Here is an 18,515-nt window from a genome sequence, read left to right on the forward strand (position 1 = left end):
GGAACTCCACTATGAATCACACTTTATTGAAAACGGTAAAAAAAACATAATAATCTTCCTACCAAACATTCAGTGTAACACTTCAAACAAAGGAAAAAAATACAACATATTACCACTGCTTTTCACAAAACATTCAACCTGGTGAACACGGCGAGTATTTTTGTTTGGTTTGTAACACAGCAAAGTATCCACAACTGAGAACATGATAAGACATATGTTGGGATGACCTAAAATAAAGCAGGAAGGGTTTGATGGGGGAAAGGTATGTCCACAGAAAATTGTTCTGATTACAGTATCACCAAATGTGTAATTTTTCAGCTGTATTTTCCCTTGGTCAAAGATACATCCAACTGAAAGAAACATAAGCTGCTCAAGACCAAAAGCCTTAAGTGCAAATCAGACCAAGAGGGAAGCGCTGACTCTTCTCAGCATCGCTCAGCCTCACATGCATCAAGATTGTGCGTAACTGTGTTACTTTTTTTTGTAAACTGAAATCTTAACCAGTCACTCTGCTGCAAAAAACCTGGAAGTGCAGGACAGAAGATACCACCACCCACAGACACGTCAGTCCAGAGCTGTATCATCATGGTCACACCACCCAAATCTGTGTGGAGCTGATCCCATGTGATGAGATGGCCAGCAGCACTCAGAGCATTCAGTCTCCTCGGTGGGAATTTTGAGACACATAGCTTCCTGAAGACAACAGCAAGATGCATTTTCTGCTTAGGTAATGCAGCACTGCGTTCCTAACCCCACCAAGAAGTAAAGGAAATCTAGCCACAGTTTTTGTGCACAAGCACGCATTTCATAAACTTGAAGATTTCAAATCCATGACCAAAGTATACCTTCATTTTCTATCCATTTTTAACACAATAGAAGTCAGGCCAAATAAGACAAAAATGCTTTGAAACCTACTGTTTTAAAGATTAGAAGTGGATCAACTTTGTTACATAAAGCCAGGAAGGAGAAAAAGTTAGAATCGCAAAATCTGTGCGAGTAAGTGTTTCAGCTCAGACTGGGAAACTTATGGTTAGGGGGAAAACAGAAGTCACACATCGGTAATTTTCTCTGTGAAACGCATGCACAGAATTCACCATGAAGGTATGGCCATCGCTCCTCTTTTCTGAACAATCACATTTTATGTGGAAAGGGACGCCCAAATCACGCTCAAGCACAGGTGAAATACAAAAGGTACAGAAAACATGTGAAGAGTGTCACATCTTACCTCGGCACTGTGCAAACTCTGACCTTGATTAAAACATGAGAGTTACGTGCTGCTGACACACTGGAACAGTGTGTCTCCCATCTCCAGCCAAGCAAGGCAGCAAGGCATGTCAAGAGCTGTAGTCCTGCTCTACAGAGTACAAGGAAGGTAGCTGAGGAGCAGGTCCACAGAACTGCTCCAGAGTAAGAGCCATCATACAGGCTCACACAGGCGGTACTAGCACATTAACACTCTCACTGAGAACTGGGCTGGTTGCCTTGCACTACTGAAGATTAAAAGCACATAGATGTGTGCAATGACTAAACCGTTTTCATCTCCCTCCTAATTCAAACTTAGATGAGCTCTTGGTAACTTGTTAGAAAATCCACTCTAATGACAGGATTGTTTTAGTGAAATCTAGTGGTTAAAAAGAGATCAAGTACAAACGAATAAATACGAACATTTTCACCGTGGAAGAACATTTCTAACTAAGGAATGTCTCTGTATGGACTCTGTGGGAAAAGAAATACATTAAAATACAAGCAAATGCCCCTATACTTCAGTAGCTGGTATCTACGGAAGACGCAAGGAATGCGAAACAAAGCCTATTCATTAAAGGAGCTTCCTCCAGTGATACCGACTATAAAACTTAATGGAATGGGGGTGGAAGCAACACCAACTTGAGGTTAATATACAGCAAACATTTAGAAACAATGCAGAAGCAGTATTCCAAAGTGCTCATTAGGTACAAAGGAACAAAGTCAGGTATCTCACCAGTACCTCGTCAAGCCTTAAAGAACTGGGATTTCCTTATTTCTATGCCGATGTAAGACCTTCAAACAGACACAGCTTTTAAATAGCTTAGAACTGGGCAGGTCAGGATTGTCAACATTTACAGGATATTCCTGATGCTATCCTTTTGACTGTTTGAAGTCACCTCCTGTATTTGTTAGAACATTTAATGTTATGTATATTTAAACAAAACAAACAAACAATGAGCAATAAATGCAACTGAAATAGTTACTTAGAAAAATGTGGTAACTAACATAGAATTAGAAAGCATCCTCAGGTTCTCTGCTGCCAAGACAGAGCTATTCTCAAAAGTTCACAGGCTTCTATAAAGTCAAGGATGCTGTTGCACTCTGAATCACAGAATGGATTTTAGGAATCTATGAAGTTCTTTACAGCGTTGGTGAATTACTGGCATTTTAGAGAACACAGAATTAATTTTCCTATCTTAATGATACATGTCTTCTTTCTCTTGGGAGGAAAAGGTTTGGGTGCTTCAACTGTGAAACAGTTCAAAAAAGCTTCCCACTTGAAGTGGTCTTCTCACACATTCTACATCAGATCTATGTAAATTCTTCTTGGTCTGGTATTTCATGTTTTGCCTAGATCAAGACCTGCTCTTAACATCAAAGCCACCAAATAATACACTGAATGTCTTGAACACATAAAAGAGGAAAGCAAGCAAAGAATTAGGACCAGGTTGAGAAAAAGTTTCAGCAGTTACTGAATTTCATGAACTTAAGGATTTTAAGTGTATTTTTAATGGAATTGTAAAGCTTGACTATAAAAAGAATGGAAATAAAACTGTCTATACAAACGAGCTCCATCTCATTTGCCCCCTCACACCTCTCCCCGAAATGGCCTGCACAGAAATGTACACCCAGAAAGTCTGCGATGACTTTTCAGTCCCAGCAAAAATGAGCTGAAAGCAAAAAGTTCAAGCACATGAATGTCTACCACCTGGAAATCCTGGGCCTGTAATCCCCAAAGTAACCCAATTCAGCAGCTAGACCTGCATGTGGCAGATGGACAAGCCACGGGACTCATGTCCTCACACCCTGAACAGAGAAGGCGCATCGCAACTTCTTACGACAATGTCAGAGACCAGTTGCCATAAGCAAGAGTGCTGGGCAAGGCAGAAAAAGGAGGCAGACGTTATCACCACCTGGGTGAGGGCCAGTAGATTAGACTGCTCTCCCTGAATGGGATGAATTCCAAAGCAGCGTTTTCGTAAAGTTCAAAAGCTCTTAATGTGACTGAAATAACTTGCCAGTTACCAACAGTAAATCCAATATTCAAGAGCTCAAGATTTCAGCTCCTGAAACATACAGGCTGGGGAGGGAACTTAGTGTATGGAATATTGTCTGAAGTCAGCACTAAAAGACACTAAAAAAAAAGGCATAAAAACCCACTAACACCAGAGGGCAGGGGATTTTACTTCCTTAAAGTCTTTAAGGATCACATCAATGCTTTTTTTTTTAACAAAACTAAGCCCATTTCGTTTTAAAGAGGTTATTAACATGGCCTTAGTGTATTGTTTCTGCCCCAGTGACTTCACCAAGATTTTAAGAATTGCTATTTTAAAAACTAGAATGTATGTGAAAGCAAAAGAATTTAACTGTCTTCCTGGATTTGGTGTTTCAAAATGAGAGATGCCAGTAGACTGAGCATAAGGCTCGGTTGCTGTATATATGTACACCACCTGAGCCCATCCCACTTCTGGAAGGGGAGGATAAAAGAAAGGAAAATAACCTACAACATTCTTAGAAAATTCAAGGCAAGTCACATGCATGAAGATGCCAATTGTTCTTTGTTTCTACCTTATTCCTTTCTAATTTAGATTGTAGATTCTTTTAAGAGAAGGGCCATCTTGCCTTTACTACATGACAGTGGGCACATGTGAAGCTGCTGCAGAGCTGTACGAGCAAGCAGTAGAGTTCTGGTGGGACATGAGGGCTGCAGCTCCTTCACTCTCATCACTCCTGGTGACAGACTGGAGAAGGGGCACTCCTCAGCATCCTCTCATGTGCTCACCCCATCAAGCACAGGGCTGCACAAGCTCTGTCTGCACGGACTGGACCAGACCACAGCACATAGCCATTCTTCTGCAGTTCTCGATGTGGTACTTTGGAACCAGACAAGGAAAGCAACTTGTCAAATCCTTTAATTTCTATCATGCTAAAAGAGTCAACAGGGTAAAAGGTCTCAGAGGAACACAGCCAAAGATAAACACCACATTACAGACAGTAAACAAAGCTTCCTATGACTGCAAAAAACTGTTACTTGTACAGTAACCAACACTATTATTTTTTAGCTTAAAGTGATAAGCCTGTGTGCTTTATGCTTCGAAATCCCACACTATTAGAGTTCTGCCACTGCATTTAATATTGTGCTACCAATACGGAATAAAGCCAAGAAGCAGCTAACTTAAAACACTTAGTTTACATCTATTTTTTGGTCTTGTGTGGTATCTAGTTGAAGATGGAAGCATTTATGTGCTTTTTGCCTCATAAGAAGTGAGGCAGATGTTAATGTTACTAAGATCAGCTGTATATACCTTGAAGGTATAGACCACCTGACTCTACATGAGTCAAAATACTAGGAATGTATCGTCAATATCCATTAATGAATTACCAGTTGCTTGTATTTAAGTGACCGTATGCTTCTGTGAAAAGTATACAGTGATCTGTATCTTACACGTAGTATATTTGTAGCATTTTATCTGTAAAGAAGCTGTGCATAAGCATGCCATTTTTCCAGGCAGAAGGCATATTTTAATGTGGACAGTGTCACAATACGAACAGCTAGTTTTAAAACAAAACACTGTCAGTAGTTGCACAGGGTATTTCTGAATTACTTGAAACCACACAGCATTTAAACCACCCTTCAGGTTTCAGTGTAATCTTTACTAACACAGCCGTAATCCACACATCTCTCCTATTGCAGAAACCAGCAGAAGGGGTGGAAAGGCAAGGTTGTAATGTTTGTTTTGAAAGAGAGTGTTGAATTCTTGCCTGAAACTTGTGTGTTTCTCAGCAGGAACTGTCTCTGCTCTACGTAACTGCCCAACTCACTTTCAGAAACCACACATACCTCAATCTCATCTTTTCCTGTGTTCTTGGGTCACTGATGTGAGGACAAACATCTCTCCAAAAGCACAAAGAGCAAGACTTATGCTGGTTCACACTCCCTAAACTTATTCCTTAAAATTCATTTCCCCAGTTTCACAGACTGTATTTATATAACAGTCTTAAAAGCTGCCATAGAAATGTTTTAATAATGCTAACTAGCCTCACACACCGCAATTCACCAGCCCTGGTAAAACACAAAGACAATTTTGGTCACACAATCTCTTGCATGGACAAGTGGATACATTTCAGTTATTTTTAACTATAATGCTAATAAGTAAGGCTACAAGCTCTGAGGATACCTGAATGATGCCCCTAAAAAATAGATCTCCCAATATTTCAAATGTAAACACGTTTTAAAACAACTTTAATCACAGCTCCCTGTTCTAGGTTGCAGAACTTTGACTCAATAGATTCCTCGCTAAAACGTCAGCATTAAACTCAAACAACAGAAAAGATGCTTGTAAATCTTAATGAAATCAAGTTTTACTTTGTCTTCCAAGACTCAGTACAACACATCAATAGTCAGTTTGATAAGCCTTGAATTTATACTAATCACACACACAAAAAAATAACTCTCTAGCATCATATTTACTACAGAAATATTTACATTGTGCCCCAGTATCAGTCAGAAAAGGCAGCTGCAAAAATGAGAAACCCTCATGCATACTGGAGCTTGATTTTTGAAGCACTCTAGGGAACAAAAAAAAAGCTCACATTCACACACCCAGCAGTAAGTTCTACAGCCCAGAGCAGTCACCTCACGCAAACAGCCAAAGGGTTTCTGACACAAGGTTGATCTTATTTCAGAACCACACTGGAGAGCTAGTCATCACCACCTCACCACATGTAAGACCTCAGGCTACAGACATACTTGTTTTACGGAAATGGGGAATCAACAGGAACGGTATCTGACTTGTTACACTGAAGGTGTCCCCGTTCCAACCTGTTTAAAGATAACCTGTGGCAGAGCAGCACAAAAGCGTAACCAGATTTTGAATACTTATTTGCGTTTTGGTTGGTGAGCTTTTTTAATACAAACTGCTTGAGGAATTCCTAAGGCTGCAGTAATGCTAAGAAAAGGGATGTAACCACCCACCAATGCCATCCTGAATCTAAGGCCTGAATCTAAGGCCTCTGAGCAGTTAAACTGTAACACTGCAGAAATTCAACTACCAAGATTAAACACACAAGTTTTACTTACCAAGCCACCTACGCTATCTCTAGAAGCTTAGAATTTAAGATATCTACACATATAGGCCTATATACACGTTCATGTGTACATTAAAAAAAAAACAGGCTACTGAAAGATACTGGATTACGCCACTGAACAGAAATCCTGGTAACTATAGTACAAATTCAGAGAAATAATTTACTTCAAATGAAAGAAGACTATAAAAAACTGCAACCGCAGCCTCCTTGGCCTGTGCTACTTGCATTGATTACAAGTACTGCTTATACACAGTAGTTCATAAAGAATTTTACAGGGATGTACTTGGTAGGGAAGTGACCTCCCTGGCATGATAGCTTACAGAACTGTAAGAGCTGTGACAGGGGGTCTAGGCAGCTTTTTACAAAGCATACTTGGCTCAGATTTAACACTGAAGTTAATTTTCATCTTGTATTTTAATAAGACATTGTCTGACTACCACTAAAGCAACCTGGTGTCTCTAGCTAAGTTCAGAAAGCTGAAAACGCTGGCCTTCCAAGAAAGCTCCGTGACATTCGGCTGTGAACAGCCTGCTATATCCAGCGTGAAAGGACTGTGATCTCTACACATTACTGCTATTTTTAACATGTTCTTAGTGGAACTGTTTATCTAATGCCAAGGATACCTACTCCAGGTAGTTTACATTTCCAGTAAGGGTCATAGTGGGCTCGAAGTGTACCCTTTTTGCTGCTTTTTTTTTTAACCAAGTCCCAGAGTTATTCGCTATAGCTGTGTCTGTATAACACAGGAGGTACTATGCATCCAAATGGTAGCAGGTTTGTTCTAAAGATGTGAGACTTTCAACAAACAAAAAGGAATGACTTATTCTCTTCAGCTTCCAGTCTTCAAGGCACCTCCTGCATTAACTTACGAGGAAATAAACAAGCAGACCAAAAGTTCACTGGAAACAGAAGAATCTGATATATCTAACTTTTTCAAAAGCATACAGCAACAAAAAATGAGACTTAGGTTGGACCCAAATTATCAACAAATAAAAATCAATATAAAAATGCTGATGAGATGACAGGAATGCCATGAGGTTGATGTTTTCAGCTTTGTTGATTGCAGGCGATTGTTAATCACAGTGTTTTCTGATGCCCATTTGCAGATGGCTTTGTCTCCGAGTCTCTTGGATTATTTGATAGATGAAGTTTATCCAATCCTGCAAAACATTGCACAATGAGAAAAAACTGATTCTCCCATGTTTCATGCAGACAGGTATTCAGAAGAATGCATACAACCCAAATTCTACTTTGTGATAAGGACTTTTGCTAAAGACCAGAACAGATTATAGCTCTGGTAAGAATCACTTCTGGGGTATGCCCTCAGTTGCATTTTAAGTGAAAAAAGTCCATCACAACTGACAAGCATGGAAGGGAGAGAGGCCTAACTTCACATTGCTTAAATCTGATGTTCAGAACTGAGAAAGACTTGCAATATTCTACTCTGACAATTTACAAAGAACAACATAATTACCTAAGAATATTTCTTTTAAAGTATAGCTGCTTTCTGAAAAGCATCCACTGATCTTCAGATCACTGGTGATGACCTCATCATTTCTCCAAACTGTTTATATGTCTAATAATATTTTTAGGCCTACATTATTACCAATTTATCTCTATTTCCAGCCATTTATTCTTATTGCACCATTCTTTACTACAAGTGCTAATTAAGGTCTCCCATCCTGCTCCAGGAAAGTAGTTAAAGTGCTCTTTTTTTGGAGGAAGGTGGGGAAAGATGGTACATTCAGCCATATTTTATTCACAAGAGGCATAATGTCAGTCCTTCCTTGCTTGCTACGGTTTCTCTCTGAAGTCTCCTATCAAGTCGCTAAGGATCAAAAATGGAAAGAGCTTCTTATTTGTTTAGCACAGACTATACAGAACGTCTTGCTGAAGTACCATAATGTACCAAACTAAATTTCTTGCATCACTGGAATTCCAAAATTGACTGCACTACTCAAAACAAACAAACAACACTCCTCAGTATTGTATTACTTGTAAGTCCCAATATTACATGAACTCTTCTGGTCACAGGCAGCGGGATGTTAACTTCCAATAATTAACTATGACGTTCCACCAACCTCTAATCCTCAGCATCACAGTTCCCAATGTGTGGGAGAAATAAGCACACAAATTTTGGTTCTCATTCTTCAAGTTCCATGTAACATTCCTTAATAGACACTGTTTGTTATGCACAGCATTGAAAACAAACCCAGTTTGTGTCAGGAAACCTGCACTCCTCAGGATTTATAACTTCCTGTTTATGTCAAATGTAAACCTTTTACAATTACTTTTCCATTTTGATCACAATATTTACACAAAATCACATAATATGTGACAGCAAGCAGCCAAAAGCATCCCTAAAAAAATCCCTTAGAGTGGTGCTATCCAGTGACCATTATCCTACTATGTCTGCATTTTGAAGTTTGTTAATTTGCCTAGATTTTTTAACTAAACACTGTATATTTAATACAGTGATGTGCCATGAATTATCAAGATAAATCTTTAAAGTTTCTTTCTTAAAGCAAATGATTTAAAAGTTTTACCAGACCTGTTGCTATAAGCCCATGCTGACTGATGTTAATTTATTTCCTTCAGAGCTCTGCAACAGCCATTACATTATACAAAGTAAACCTTTTACAGTCAAAACAGTTGCCCAAAAAAAAATTAGGATTATGCAAGTCAACTGAAAGAGATGAATCAAGGTCTTCTCATAAAATAACCTTAACTAAAAGCTGCGGGATAATGTCAAATACATCATACTTGCATCATATATCTGTCTCAATCAACAATGGAACTTCTCTGAAAACATTTTCAGCATAAAAATCAATGGAGAGATTTACACGGCCCTGGTCCACTAATCCGTTCCCCTGGAGCTTCAAAACTCAACATCAAAAATCACAGAGTAGCTTGTTTTAATCCTACGCTATCAGTCATTTTGTATTTCCCTATTTAGTATGTCTGATTTTAACTTAATTGCCACCGGTAGAAGTGCATTCTAGGAAAATGCTTGGATTTTGTTTACCAGGGTTGCAACTGTGGAAAGCAATAATTGGTGAAAATGAACAAACTAACATTTTAGACACTACAAACTGAATCCACAGTTATAAATAACACTGAAGTTTCACCCTTAGTCGTTTCAATTTCAGCAAATACTATTCCAGGGTTCTATAGAGATAGGAGCTTCATTAATCACCAAAGATAAGATGTAGTAAAATCACGATTGCTAAATATGTACATTTTATCCTCTTAATATGAAATACATTTCAAGTTTTCTTCTATGGCAAAAAAACAATGAATGCGCAATTTGATCTAAATTTTCATGATATCAAGCACAGGTTTTACTCAATCAGTTACTAATTCTGTATATTCTGTAGAAAGATTTTCTGAACAGTTAGTGCTCAAAAAAGGCATCACAACAAGGCAGCTCAGACTGCCACTGAACTATTTTTAGGGAATAAATTGCTTTAAACACAAAAGAAAACAGCGAACCCACACGTAAGTGGAAGTTGCATTTCCAAATAATTCCTGGGTAGCAACTGGAATGTTTCTGTGCTCTCTAAAGTCTGATAATCTAACTGCAGACCAGGAAGTATATGGGCACATCATTAATATCAACACTGTACGTTAGCTCTCAACTCTAAAAAATACCACAAAGCTATGCTTTCTCACACCTTAAGTTACAGAAACTTCCACCAAAAGAAACTCCTCCATCAGTTGTAACAGAAACTTAGCTGTAGCACATCAAGGTATCAAACACTGGAAAAAGGAAAAGTTCCAAGTACAAACTACATTTTCAATGCTATATTACCTAATGCCTTCAGGAGCTCTTCTCGCACAGCAGAAGTGAACTTTCTGACCAGACATAATGTTGTCATGATAGCAAAGAGCAAGTTGTAAGATAATACAATATAGAAGTTTCCCAGCCAGTTAAACCTTCCGAAGTCTCCGAGCAGATCAAATCTGGTGATTCCTGTTAAAATTGCATTTAAGGTTCACATCAAATTCTTGATCACATTTGTTAAGAAACACAAAAACATCACTGTAACATTTTTTACATATGGATGCACAATTCAGACAACACACTACTTACAGCAGACACATGGTTGAACACAAAAGACAATGTTCTCAAGGTCATTTTCCATTTCATTGACCAATATAAAACTGTAAGACACACTTATCAAAGTGTTTAAGTTTTCTAGTGAAATGCTTGAACAATGTGATTTTAAGTAAATTGTCTATTTAGATAAGAATTCTGCTTCTTTAACTTCAATAAATATAACTAGGAAAGAAAAATATCAGTAGTAGTATGAAAACTGCTTGAAATCTCAGTTCCTATGAAATCCAAGTTCTATTCCAGAAAAGGATTAAATGCACCACAGGCTTTCTTTATTAAAAATACAGGTAGCAAAATGCCTTTCCATTAGAGCCACAACATCTTACAGCAAACACTTCGTAAGTGCTTGTTTTGGTTTTTTTTTGAGCCACTGCTTTTGAAACCAAAGTTCAAAGACATCTTTCCAACTGCAGTTTTTCTCCTAGGCCTACCCACCACCACAGCCAGTGAGCATTTACACAGAAGGAAAAGAGTCTGGCTGAAAGACAGGGCTGACAGGTGTTCACAGTGGACCTCGTAACACTGATGCCTGCGCTTTAGTGCTGATCAAAGGCTAGTCAATCACTACAGCTAAGTGAGCAAAATTCTTCCAAAATGTGGAAGTGTTTATGAGCTGCAGCATGCATCCCAGAAGGCAGAAGAGGAAGACAGTTGTTCCTCTGTTAGGCCTACATCAGGACTGCACTGAATAAAGGGCAGAATACCGAGATGATACCCCAACAACAGTTGTCTAGGATTGATGAGCCACTATATTCCCCAAACAGATTTGCACAGACGATGTTGATGCATGCTCTCACAGTTGAGACCGACAGTGAAAAGGAAGGAAGCTTTCCTCACCCCAGAGCTGAAATAGCAGCAGAAAACTAGGCAATCAGAAAATAACCTGGCTCAGAAATTCCTGGAAGTGAGTTTCCTATCATCCTATTTTGAAAAGGTTTGGGGGCTTTGAAGAACCATGACTTAAACGGTGATAATAAATGAGAAAAGGCAGAATTAAGGGTGAGTTATCCTCCTCTCAAGGGTAAACCCGGCACTTCTGAATCTCATTGTAGCTCGATACCCAAGACTTAGAGCCAGCTATCACAATAGTAAGAGATACAAACGCTCCTTGTACTCAGCATCAGTGATTTATATTAAGAACATGGGAATCAAACTTGACATCTAAGAAAAACATGTTAAAAATTAAGAAAATGAAAAGCAGGATAAAGAAAAAGAAAAATGTCACTGAAGCTGCTCAAACTAGCAAGAGAAGCAGGGAGAAATATCAAAAAAGCACAGAAGGTCTTAGCACAAAATGAAGAAACCAGCTGACTGAATTAACTGGTAAACGGATGAAGGACAATAAACACAAAGCTGCTTTCACACGTGAAGGAAAACAGTGCCCTTAACATTCTCAAAAGCAGCTGTGTTTTCATCAGACTATAGAGCTACAGGAAAATTGAGAAAGTCAGGTTTGAATGTAGAGTCTTCAAGACCCTTAAAGGAAAAAAAACAAAACAGGTACAGCACTGGGTGAAGAGTTCTCTGGGAAAGAAGTAATACTCCTTGCCACAACGAGGTTCAAAAGAATATCCAGCAATAGAGCAGGCGTTGTAAAGGACAAACAAAAATTAAGCCTGACACTTCTATTAGAACAGGTGGGAAAAATATAGCTCATTAATTACATTTTTCTGTTAAAATAAAGTCACTGCTTGTTAGAAAAGATCTGACAGTATCATTTTGTAAATCTGTGGGAGAAAAGGATTAAAAAGCTTTCAGTGACTTTCTGATAGAAGAAGTATCTATGCAGCCCACAAAGAAAAGAATTTACAAGACTGCAATTTGAAAAATTATTCAGTAGCTGAACAGAAAGCAAAAGCTCTAGTGGACACAAATAGATACCCAAGAAAGCTGGCATCAATTTACCAAAAAAACTATTAAAGAATTATTTAGGTTAAAAAAAAAACCAAACAACAACTATGTTTTTAGATTTTACATGCAAATAAGTTCAAAATCACTGTTTACTTTAACCATAATACTTGAGTGGAATTCTGGGAAAACTCTGTATATTAGAAATTTCAATTTTGTTTGCACAACTCCTTGTTTCTGTTTTCTGTACAGTGCCCTGCTTCCAGTTTGATTCTCAGCGGTTAGCAATATGGTGCTGGTGTGAAATGTTTCTGAAGGAGGACTATTAAAAGGCTAAAAAATGCGTTAACTTATTTGAGTAAAAACTTTCCTGGAGTTCTATAAGAATTATTAGAGACCTGCACCATCTACATATCCAATACAAATGTTATGTAAAACTTGCAAACTTGTACAAAATTCTATTTCCATTTTTAAAACTTGAAAAACGTCAGTATGTGTTAGATAACATCTGCTTTTTTACCTTTCTCATAATGAAGAAGTCTAATCTTTCCCATATAGTCTAGAAACTTGCTTTTTTAATAACGTGAAAAGGCTATGAATCTGCTTAACATATTTATTTCTTTTCATCTATTCAATGCCACAGGGCGGTAGCATGTAGCGCAACACACTGATATTTTTGCAAAGCGCCACATGACTCACTGTACTCTAATACACTCTATTAATCCTGTTTGGACAGCTGTGACTGTGCATTTGTTAGCTGTGCGTTAATTGTTCCATCTTTTTTCTTCCTTTATTTATCTCTATGGCAAACTATTCAGGAATTTCATTTGTTAGTCTTTTTTTCAAGTGAGTTTTACCATTAATCTGTTTCCTATGAGACAACAATGCACCCAGCATGTATACTTACTTCCACAGAATCCATTTATTATCAACTGTTAATCTCGCAGATCATTAACAATTATCTCCCTTTAAATAAGTGATGAATGCAGTAACTTAGTGGACACGATACTAATGTTAAAATTCTGTTCTAAATCACTAATTTTTCAACATAGAATCTTGCTCTTAAGTGCTAGAATTTTTTTACTTGTAAGAACTTTTATCATACTGGCTATACTTTAAAAATGCACTATTTTAAGTACTTGAATTGCTCTTTTCCGTTTGTGAAGTTTTCCTACAGATTTTTAAAACATGAGTTCTATAATGTGTATTTTCAGATTCAACTCTCCGAAGAGCATTAGGGGTGGGGTTTTTGTTTGTTATAGAAATGACCTAGTAAATCTAATAAAACTCATCTATAGACATATGCAGCATGAAGATGTACAGTATAACTTATCAGAAAATATTAACTACTCTTGATTTGACAGTATTCTGGTTGAAAATAAGATGAACTACAGAACCACGTGGTACACATTACTATCTGTGGGCTTAAACTGATCTGAGCTTAAACTCCTAAACTTGTACTAAAGATTCATACAGCCTGTTGTGTAGATTTTTGTTTTATTTCATTTACTGTTCCAAATGAAATTCACATTACCTGAAAGTATTCTACACTACTTAAACATGTGATAAGCTTGCAACCTAACTTCAAGAAATCAAGTTGAAGATTACCTAACTAAACAAAGTGAAGATACAAAGCACCTTGTCTTTCCAAACAGTTAAACTTCAAACACTATTGCCAGTTCCTAACTATAAAATCAGAACTTCTTCGGTTCTACTATGCTGGACTCCAAATTTTTATATTTGAAAACTGAAGTAACAAAGAATGCAAGCAGGCTATTTTAGGAAAAATGAAAGTAGCCTGGTATCATTGCTGATAAAAAACTTCGGTGAAATTACAGTATTAACTGTACTTAAGACGACATTTACACTCAACATTATCTCAAATTTTAAACCTGAAATCCCCAAATGTTTGGTTGCTTTGTTTGGGTTTTTTTCCCCATGAAAACTGAGCACTATAATGTCACAGTGAACATGAAACTATTTTATACTGCCCTAATCAAGCAGTCTACATATCAGTTCTTCCCACCAGAAGTTTAAAAACCTAACCTACCTTTTTAAAAGAGTATATTCTGTAAAAAATGCTCAGTATCTTTTTTTAGAATGTATATACTGCAGTTTATGTACATAAAATGCATGCTCAACAGCTCATGTTGGTGTAGAAAAGGCCACACATACATGCCCTGTCTATGGGGTCGTCTTTGGTTTTGTTAACTCTATTAAACATCCTTTATTACAAGGTGTTGTACTTCCACTTCACTTACCCAATGTTCTTGACATCACTGGCAAAGCAGAGCTCAGCACCAAGATTGAGACACAGTTTCCAATGATCTGTTTAAAAATGACAAACATTTAAATTAGCCATGGGATTGCTGAAGAAACACAGTGGTCAAGATAAGAAAGAAGAATTCCTGAAAGTTACACCCTTTAAACCGAACCTAAAGCAATTTACAGTAAGATATTGTTAGTCCTGCTCACTTCTGCCACACTTCTCCATATGGTGTTATACAAGATGAAGATGACCCAAGGGATGAGGTAAAAAAAATCAAATATGTAATCACTTGCTTTTAATCATACTTAGATTTAAAATAATTCAAGACTACCATGTTGCAAAGCATCAACTGTTTAGTTAATTCCTGAAACCTTTTGATAAAAGACCCATTCCACAGGCTTAGAATAGATGACTGATACATCAGCTTAAGCTTTGTAGGTAACTGCTTGCAGGATTAGCATTATTTAAAAAATTACAACAAAGAGCTTCCTTTCAATTGAATGCCTGTTGACTACTTTAAACAGAAGGAAAAAATTCACAGCTGTTAGATTTTACTCCAGTTTTTGTAAAGCCTTTATAAAGAGTAATTGAAACTTTCTCTCACAAGAGATCACTTTCTTCAGCTCCATCAGAATTTAAAATAAAACAAAAAATAATTAAATAAAACCCAAAACCTTCTTGAAAGTAGGCAGACATTCCTGCATTCACTGTTTATTTCCACACTATTCCTTGTACTGTAAACAATTAGTAGAAAACGTTAAGGATATTCCAGCTCCCTATTATCTACTATAACCATTCTGTGTGTTTATCTACTTTCTCACTTCCGGCCGTTTATGGTAAAAATGTCTATACACTACTTTAAAAACACACAAACAACAAACAAACAATGAAACACGAAGAAAAAAGAATTAAATTCATCATCCGTTCTTGGTTACTGAACACCTCTCCTTGTCAGTTGTGGGAATATTCTACCAAAAAACTAACCATGTTCCTCTGCATTAGGTAACAGCACTTGTTATTCTGAAGCCAGTGCTAAATTGTAGAAAGTCAAATTAGTCTCAGACTGCAAAATGTTCCTGAATATACCTCCTCAGTCTTAGTTTAATTATTCAAATTTAAATTACTTTGTCTGTATTACTTCTAGCAACCAAGTTCTTCGGATTTCAAACAAGCTCCCTGAAGTACAGTTAGCACAATCAAAGTTACTCATTAGCAATACGCTTCCTTTGAACAAAGTTCTTTCACTAGCTTTTCTATAGCTAGTTAACAAGCTCTGCTATTCCCAGCTTTTTACAAGTGAATGGATGCCATCCAAACTAAACAGAGCACATCCTTTTTCCCACTCATTCAGCATTTTGAAAATCTTCCAGTTTGTGTTTACCCAGCTTACAAACAAATACTGATCACCGCAAATGAGCCATTCAGGGTAATTACTAACTAAAAGAGTCAGTTTGCCTTGGGTGGAAAGAAAGAGAAGGGGCCATCACCACCGCAGACTTTACCTTACCTTTGTCATAGTTGTATCATCCTTCCTGGGAGTAAAATTCTCAAAAAACCGAAGACTGTAGAAGCCGACGACAGAGGACACCATAAGATAGCTGTGAGAATCAAGGAAAAAGGGACCGCCAAGGAATGCAAGTTTCACTCAAGTTCTCAGCAGACTCCTAAAAGTCTTAAGAAGCAAAGGGGAAAAAAAAGAAAACCACACACACACAAAAAAAAAAAACCCACCAACAAAAACCAAAAACATGCTTGAGTGCTTGAGAAGGACTGGTCTGTATCTCCCCACACAAGTGTCTGAGTAAATTATCAATGTCCCAGAAAACTGGACAGAATACTTGTTAACAGACAGAATTCTTCAAGAAAGGATACAAAATCAAAATGATTTCAAGTGCTGCTCCCACAAAACCAAAGGTGGACAGGGAGGCATTTCCTATTCCAGGCCCCTATAAGGAGAAAAGTATTTTGCATAATTTAGTACGATACATGCAACTGTGTCATAAAGTTAACTTTTACCAGGACCAAAAAACCTAACGCCTTACATGAAGTAGTCATTTCTCAATTCAGTGTTTAAGGGGCATTTTGATGTTCTGACCTTCGAGTCTCCCATCCTATGCAATGGCATCAGCCAGCTTTCAAACCTGAGTGAAATGTATCACTAAGACAGAAGGTACAGTGATTCATATTTTATGCATATGGCATCCCACCATGCTACATTCCATACCTACCCCATTATTTTGGAAACTGAAATAAATGGTTTCAAAAGGTAGCACTTCTAGTTGTTCACAATACACAGGCAGAGTGGCCATCACCACTAGAAACCTTGTATAGAGCTCTGCAAGCTCACATACAGTGATACACAAGGAAAAGCATTACTAAGTTAATACAAAAATCTTCATGATTAAAGAGACTACAACTCCTCAGTGTGCTGTTCTTGACTTTCTTCAAGGACTTTTATAATAAAAGATGTGAAAATGTCGTATTTTAAGTGGAACACAAACCAAGATAAGATTTTTGTATTGGTTTTTAATATAGCTTCTTAAATTGAACATTTCTTGTTCACAAAAAAGTAGGAAACGTGAAGAAAATGCAACTCCAGATTAATGATTTACTTTAGTGAATCACTGTATCTTCACTAAGATTCTGGACTAGTTTTATCAAGAACACACTATAACATGTCATGTAACAAACGTTTATGTGCGCACAGGGACAAAACCTAGAAGCAAAGTCAAGGCGGAGACTCATTTGTTTCCATGTTATTAAAGCAGAAGTTCTCACGTGCACCTTTCTAAGGGCTCCAAAGCTTTACTAAAGTTATGAAAAACATACATAAAGTTTACTTTACCCCTGATCCCTTTGGCATTGCAGTCTCATCAACCAACAGGTAAAGAATGTTGAGAGCAACTAAGAGGACTGAGATGGACTGTAAGGAGGCAGAAATAGTCTTGTTATTTAAAAGTACTCTACATTTTTAAAATGCATACATTTATCCCCACCAGATTTTGTAATGTTAATGGTTTTCTTTAAAAAAATGGTTCAAGAGAAGAACATCAGGTTTGTTGTTTAAACACACATCATTCAATTTCAAAACTATCCTCCCAGATGACACAGAATTCTTCATACTTTTCATTGGGGAAAAAAGGAAAAAAAGGCAGAAATTCTTACTGTCTCAATCAGTAGCAGTATCATAACAGCTGGATAGACTAAATTCCTTTCCCAAGCAGAAGCTTTTTTCCTCCGTTCTGTTCAGAGGAGAAAACACAGAAGCTTAATACTGTACATCACCTTGGAATAACACACATAAAAATCATTCAGCTCTGTATAAGCACTTGCTGTAACTACAGTTAAGAAAAGTAATCTTATCTTGAACTGACACCAACCAGTTCATAAAAATACCCACCCTGAAGAGCTGTACAAAGCAATGCCAAAAACATGAAGCCTCTTTAGAGAAAGGCTGGGCAGAGACAGATTTTTTTTTTCTTGTTTACAGGCATGTTTTACCATAGCACTTCCCCCCCCTCTCCCCCTGCATACAGCAGTTCTGCAAAGGTTAAAATATACCTAATGTTAAATTATGCTGATTACATGTACATTCTAGTACAACCTAAAGGGACAGAAGATAATTTTAAATATTTAAACAGTATTTTCCTCTTACAACATAAGGCAAGACAGACAAGACTAACTCACTGCACATCACTAGTACATCTAAAAAGAAAACCCAACTTTTTCTTCCCAGTCTTAAGTTATCCCACCAAATAATGCAAACCTTTGAATAAATAAGGAGACTCCTGTCAAGCGACTGCCATTACCAGAAGTATCACTTTTCAGTTTTAAAAGACAGAAACCTGCTAAGAATTATTTTACTGTTCTTAAAAACAACCTGACTTTTATACAAGTAATTCAGAAACAGAGGAAAGTAATGTCTTAGATTATTTCAAATAATCATAA

At 37.3% G+C, this 18,515-nt stretch overlaps 1 protein-coding gene across 4 annotated transcripts in view; it reads right to left on the minus strand.

Annotated features, from left to right (window-relative positions):
- Positions 1-871: 871 nt before the first annotated feature.
- Positions 872-18,515, minus strand: part of LMBR1 (limb development membrane protein 1) — a 78,461-nt gene continuing 60,817 nt past the window's right edge. For all 4 annotated transcript variants that reach the window (XM_062621484.1, XM_062621485.1, XM_062621486.1 and 1 more), the window contains 7 exons: positions 17,733-17,809; positions 17,413-17,490; positions 16,440-16,513; positions 16,075-16,165; positions 14,560-14,626; positions 10,145-10,306; positions 872-7,493 (listed from right to left, as the gene is read on the minus strand). In XM_062621484.1, coding sequence (XP_062477468.1) covers positions 7,411-7,493; positions 10,145-10,306; positions 14,560-14,626; positions 16,075-16,165; positions 16,440-16,513; positions 17,413-17,490; positions 17,733-17,809 — 632 coding nt within the window. In that variant the 3' untranslated portion in view covers positions 872-7,410. The remainder of the gene's footprint in view (positions 7,494-10,144; positions 10,307-14,559; positions 14,627-16,074; positions 16,166-16,439; positions 16,514-17,412; positions 17,491-17,732; positions 17,810-18,515) is intronic.

The sequence above is a fragment of the Pezoporus occidentalis genome, unplaced genomic scaffold, assembly GCF_034315485.1.
Source record: "Pezoporus occidentalis ecotype Australia unplaced genomic scaffold, CSIRO_AGI_Poc_V1 ctg23, whole genome shotgun sequence".
Classification (NCBI taxonomy): Eukaryota; Metazoa; Chordata; class Aves; order Psittaciformes; family Psittacidae; genus Pezoporus; species Pezoporus occidentalis.